The following is a 6,101-nucleotide window of genomic DNA, read 5'->3' on the forward strand; positions in this document are numbered from 1 at the left end:
CTCTCTCTCTCTCTCTCTCTCTCTCTCTCTCTCTCTCTCTCTCTCTCTCTCTCTCTCTCTCAATTCAATTCAATGGGATTTATTAGATTTATGTTTGTTGACATTGCCAAAGTAAGTCAAATAGCTAATAAACAAAAGTGAAAATAAACCATATTTAAATGAACAGTAAACAAAAGTTTGGAAGTTTATTAAAATTGGGTTTATTTTCTAGTTCTTTGTGGATCTGTGTAATCTGAGGGAATTGTGTCTCTGATATGGTCATACATTTGGCAGGAGGTTAGGAAGTGCAGCTCAGTTTCCACCTCATTGTGTGGGCAGTGTGCACATAGCCTGTCTTCTCTTGAGAGCCAGGTCTGCCTACGGCGGCCTCTCTCAAAAGCAAGGCTATGCTCACTGAGTCTGTACATAGTTAAAGCTTTCCTTAATTTTGTGTCAGTCACAGTGGTCAGGTATTCTGCCACTGTGTACTCTCTTTTTAGGGCCAAATAGCATTCTAGTTTGCTCAGTTTATTTGTTAATTCTTTCCAATGTGTCAAGTAATTATTTTGTGTACACAGAGGATCATTTTGCAGTCTCAATTTGGTGTTTGTCCCATTTTGTGAATTCTTGGTTGGTGAGCGGACCCCGGACTTCACAACCATAAAGGGTTCTATAACCGATTCAAGTATTTTTAGCCAGATCCTAATTGGTATGTCAAATTTTATGTTCCTTTTGATGACATGGAAGGCCTTTCTTGCCTTGTCTCTTAGATCGTTCACAGCTTTGTGGAAATGACCTGTGGCGCTGGTGTTTAGGCCGAGGTATGCATCGTTTTTTGTGGGATCTAGGGCAACGGTGTCTAGATGGAATTTGTATTTGTGGTCCTGGTAACTGGACCTTTTTTGGAACACAATGTTTACTGTCAGGGCCCAGGTCTGACAGAATCTGTGCAGAATATCTAGGTGCTGCTATAGGCCCTCCTTGGTTGGGGACAAAAGCACTAGATCATCAGCAAACAGTGGACATTTGACTTCAGATTTTAGTAGGGTGAGGCCAGGTGCAGCAGTCTGTTCTTGTGCCCTTACCAATTTGTTGATATATATGTTGAGGTTGGGTCTCAAGCTGCATCCCTGTATCATCCCACGGCCCTATGGAAAGAAATTAGTGTTTTTTGCCCATTTTAACCGCAGACTTGTTGTTTGTGTACATGGTTTTTACAATGTCTATGTTTTTCCAACAACACCACTTTTCATCAATTTCTATAGAAGACCCTCATGCCATATTGAGTCAAAAGCTTTTTTGAAATCAACAAAGAATGAGAAGACCCCCCCATTGGTAGTTAATATTAAAACAAAATATGAGGATTTATTTATTTAAAAAATATAGTTTTAAAAGTTCACATACAATTTTACAATCTTAGAAAAATAGAAATAGACCTTTCATTAACATTTTAGAGAACTATTGATTTCTCTTTACATGCAGACATCATTCAAATTCCTATGGGCAAGTTGTTTTAACACCAGTGATTCCTTCCCAAGGACCATTTACAGCTAAATTTGAATTTGTGTACAATAAATAGTTATATAAAATAAAGGACGACACAAGTAGTTCCTTCAAAACTTTCCACAAAGGCACACAGAGCAAGGCATGTTTACATTTCGATTCTGAGCTGAGAACATAAGGATAGCATTAAAAAAAGGGCATATTTACAACCATACATTACAGGATATCTACACAGTAGTCATTTCAGTTCATTGAATACATTGCAAAGTACATTGAAAGGTTCATTGAACATTCAGATTGGTAGTTTGTTCAAGGGGCTCTCCATTGGATGCTGCAGCAGCACCTGTCATCTCACATTACTGGCCAGTAGTTCATGGGACAAGTGTGTGACATTTGATCACTATCTTGACTTTTCCAGTTACAGATATATATGGAATTGCTTGCATTTTCTTTCAAGTGTAGCAGAAAGGCAAGGGTCTTTGATCTTGTACTCTGCAAGTAGAAAGAAGAGAATGCTTTTTCATGCGGTTATATTCCATCAATTCAATCCAGAATGTTCCTAACAAGCTTGTTAGTGACAATCTATGTATAGTCATGTGTAAATAATACACACACACACACTTTTGATTATCAGCAATTTCTTGCACACTGTTCAGATAACCGAAATAGCGGTTAGATTTTTTTTGCCTTAGAAGCGTCTGCTGCACGACTGCGTTTCAACCACACAGTGGCGCTCCGAGTTCAGAAATTCTATAGGCTATGCAAAAGAAACCCAGTTCTAAAAATTGTTGTGGGGGTAAAGCTGTAGGCCTACTGAAGGTGTCAAACAAATTAATTCCTGTTTTTTGAAGATCATATGACAACAAACACTGAGTAATAGCGTGAGTAAAAACGCGCGCAATTATTCAAACATGCACATAGAGCTGGCACTGACCTGACATTACTGTAACGAAGCTATAAACCTACTGTAGGCATCCAACAAATTAATTCAACATATTTGAAGATTTACATGCCAACTACATGCCAACTATTATTACGCGCGTAAAAGCGCGCGTAATAAAGTACTCAGGGGCTACTCACCGAGACTGTTTATTCCCTGCTCAACTAGGCCGATGCTTGTTTTTCATACATCTGTCAGCTTGCCAGTGTAATGTTCAAATGGGTTGAAGTTTGTTAATATGATAGTCTCGCAAGAATCCTCTTCCGTGTACTCTGATTTGGTGAGGGACTGTCTGCTGTCGCTGGTCGATTTGAATTCTCCGAATGAAGCGTTCTGTTGACCACAAGTCACGTGGGTATACACAGAGGTTTCCTCGTCATTACGCTCTCTGTGATAAAAGTAGTTAAAATTGGACACGATAACAGGGACAGGCAGGGCTATGGTCAGCACTCCTGCGATGGCACACATAGATCCCACTATTTTGCCACCAATAGTAACCGGGCACATGTCTCCATATCCAACCGTAGTCATGGACACCACCGCCCACCAGAACGCGGCGGGGATACTTGAGAATCCCGATTCAGGGTCGTCTGCCTCTGCAAAGTAAACTGCGCTGGAGAACAGAATAACCCCTATGAGAAGAAAGAATATCAAAAGCGCGAGTTCGCTGATGCTGGCGTGGAGTGTCTGACCCAGGATTTGGAGACCCTTGGAGTGCCTGGAAAGTTTAAAGATCCTGAACACTCGAACCAAACGGATGACTCTGAGTATGGCTAACGACATGGCCTGCTCGCTTCCTGCTTCCTGTTGCTCTGCTAGTTCAAAACCAAGGGTGATGAAATAAGGTGCTATCGCTAAGATATCGATGGAGTTCATTGCGTTTTTGAAAAAAGCCGGTTTGCTCGGGCAAGATAAAAACCTCACGAGAAACTCAAAGGAAAACCACACGATGCAAAGTGTCTCCACCATAAAAAACGGATCTGTGAATAGATTGGGTTTTTTATGGAGAGTAGTCCCATTCGTGGTATGGTGATTACTTAATGGTAGGTTTGCGCTGGTATCTTCCCTGAACTGTGGTAAAGTCTCTAGACAGAAGATCACAATGGATATTACAATCACACTGACTGATACGACAGCGATCATCCGGGCAGGCCCTGAGCTCTCCGGGTACTCAAACAACAGCCACAACTGGCGCTGAAACTCGTTGTCAGGCATCGCACGTTCCACCTCTATGATCATACCTTCATCTTCTTTAAACATATCAATTGCTTCCTCTTCGATTTCATAAAATGTCATTTCTTCCATGAAAATGTCCATGGTAACGTTGACAGGTCTCCTAAGCTTTCCTCCAGACTGGTAATAATAGAGGATGGCATCAAAGCTGGGTCTATTCCTGTCAAAAAAGTACTCATTTCTCAACGGATCGAAAAAGCGCATCCTTTTACGTGGGTCTCCCAAGAGCGTGGTGGGAAAGCGCGAGAGGGTCCTCAGTTGAGTTTCGAAGCGCAGTCCCGAGATGTTGATGACGACCCTCTCGCTGCACTCCTGATCGCCCCGCTCCACGTCGCAATCATCTTGGTAGAGGGGAGAAACTACCACAGTCTCGTCCTGGATCTCACAGGACACAACAGTCATCTTTTACCCCTCTCAAGGGTAAGGGCTTCACTCACCTCCACGGCCCCAACTATCACTTTCTCGGTAGTTTTTTACTGCCCAGGAAAAGTTAGCTTCTTGATGGTTTCCTCCATTTAAATGCATACACTTGTTTTAGTTGCAGAAGGTACTGAAATCTAATCCAGGCAGTCTACTTGCTACCGTTGGCTGTCTACACTGATGCTGATCATATTCACACCATTTTAAACTACCAGATGCCCTCCCCAGGTTGACTGACGTGATGACACTTGCTGCACTGTCCCCTGCTCACTCACTGCTCTCCCTGTGACATGTTGTTAAATCTAACTCAACTAGTAAACACCTATTACACTTCTTAAAGTTTCCTCAACTCTGTACTTGCAGTGTTGACCAGTTCTCTAGTATCATATTTCAGAGAAACAAATCACAGCCATCATTTTTTTTAAGGACTGTCCAAGTGTCCTTTAGCCCCTGCTTACAAAAAAACATCATAACTCTGTAGATTTTACAAGGTATTTTTTTCCTGTTGCATTTTGAATATTTGTTACCAATCTGAAATAACCACAAGGGTTCTAAAGCAGATTACTAGGAGCTCTAAACTAAAGCAGATTACTAGGAGCTCTAAACTAAAGCAGATTACTAGGAGCTCTAAACTAAAGCAGATTACTAGGAGCTCTAAACTAAAGCAGATTACTAGGAGCTCTAAACTAAAGCAGATGACTAGGAGCTCTAAACTAAAGCAGATTACAAGGAGCTCTAAACTAAAGCAGATTACTAGGAGCTCTAAACTAAAGCAGATGACTAGGAGCTCTAAACTAAAGCAGATTACAAGGAGCTCTAAACTAAAGCAGATTACTAGGAGCTCTAAACTAAAGCAGATAACTAGGAGCTCTAAACTAAAGCAGATGACTAGGAGCTCTAAACTAAAGCAGATAACTAGGAGCTCTAAACTAAAGCAGATGACTAGGAGCTCTAAACTAAAGCAGAAACCAGAGTGTAAAGCACCAGCTTCACATATCCAACCAGGGGCCCTCCTGGACCGGGCCAGTGGAAACTGCTAGCTTGACTGACACCTGAGCACCCACAGTGGATAACGTCTTCAGGAAACCTCAGCCAATACCCCCCTTATTCCCCCCCCTTAAAGGGTTCCATTTTACAACTTGGAACAGGGGGCCTCTCGCAGAAATGTGACCTAGCATTTGGGGTCCCAGAGAGACTAGGGTGTAAAAAAACAGCTACGTGTACACTCACCCCAATTATAATGTAACCTCCCCTCAGGTCCTGTTGCTTCCGTAACAGTAGGCCTGAAACTGCTCGTTAGTGGTTTGTAAGAGAGGTGAGAGAGAGAGTGAGAAAGGTTGAATGACACTTTCCGTACTGCTTTCGGTGCCCATGTCGTCCTAATAAGAACCACTGATTCTGAATTGACTCGACGAGGCCTGTAAGAGGAGAAGAAGTAGTCAAGAGTTTAGCTCCCCAAATTTAGATTTTATTATCCCCTGAGATTGGATGTAGGCCTAAGTCGAAAGCAGTTGTGCATTAAAGTCCAACATGTTGTAGTTTAATATGTGCTGTAAGTAACATGTGGTAAGTAGCATTACATACCTGTACAATTAAGACTGGCTTTACAACCCTCTAAGGGAGAGTTTTCTTTTCTCTTTTGTTTGTGTCATGTTCCTAAAAAAATGATTGTAGGGTAGGCCCACTCTGTAAATGAATCTCTCTCTTACACAACCTTGCCCACCAATTTGGAGCTCCGGTTTCATATGCTTCACACATGATGTACTTTGAAGACTGAGAAATAATCCGAAACAAGATCAACAATCTTTCCTAGGAATACAGTTGATTAATGTCTGTGTCAAAACTGAAGCACCAAACCCAAGATAGGCTATGCATCTACACTCCAGAAGGGAACCAGTTTTTTTGATGCAGTAGCCTATGTACCCAACCCATGCTATCACAGCTTTCTAATTGATGGCCAATGAAGTTCACTTTTGTGGTGATCAAATGTTTTGTGAATGGGGTGACCATGAACATAGTGGACACC

At 41.8% G+C, this 6,101-nt stretch overlaps 1 protein-coding gene across 1 annotated transcript; it reads right to left on the reverse strand.

Moving 5' to 3' along the window:
- Positions 1-1,342: 1,342 nt before the first annotated feature.
- LOC118395994 (shaker-related potassium channel tsha2) lies at positions 1,343-5,146 on the reverse strand. Its single transcript, XM_035790125.2, has 2 exons — positions 2,563-5,146; positions 1,343-1,974 (listed from the first exon to the last, which is right to left on the reverse strand). Exon 1 carries the CDS (start codon positions 4,055-4,057, stop codon positions 2,606-2,608), a length of 1,452 nt encoding a protein of 483 aa, XP_035646018.1. The 5' UTR covers positions 4,058-5,146; the 3' UTR covers positions 1,343-1,974; positions 2,563-2,605.
- Between the last annotated feature and the right edge of the window lie 955 nt (positions 5,147-6,101).

Source organism: Oncorhynchus keta, chromosome 17, assembly GCF_023373465.1.
Source record: "Oncorhynchus keta strain PuntledgeMale-10-30-2019 chromosome 17, Oket_V2, whole genome shotgun sequence".
Taxonomy (NCBI): domain Eukaryota; kingdom Metazoa; phylum Chordata; class Actinopteri; order Salmoniformes; family Salmonidae; genus Oncorhynchus; species Oncorhynchus keta.

What these genes read in the sequence shown, in the direction of transcription:
- LOC118395994 (XM_035790125.2), bottom strand. Translation starts at nt 4,057, where the DNA reads ATGACTGTTGTGTCCTGTGAGATCCAGGACGAGACTGTGGTAGTTTCT.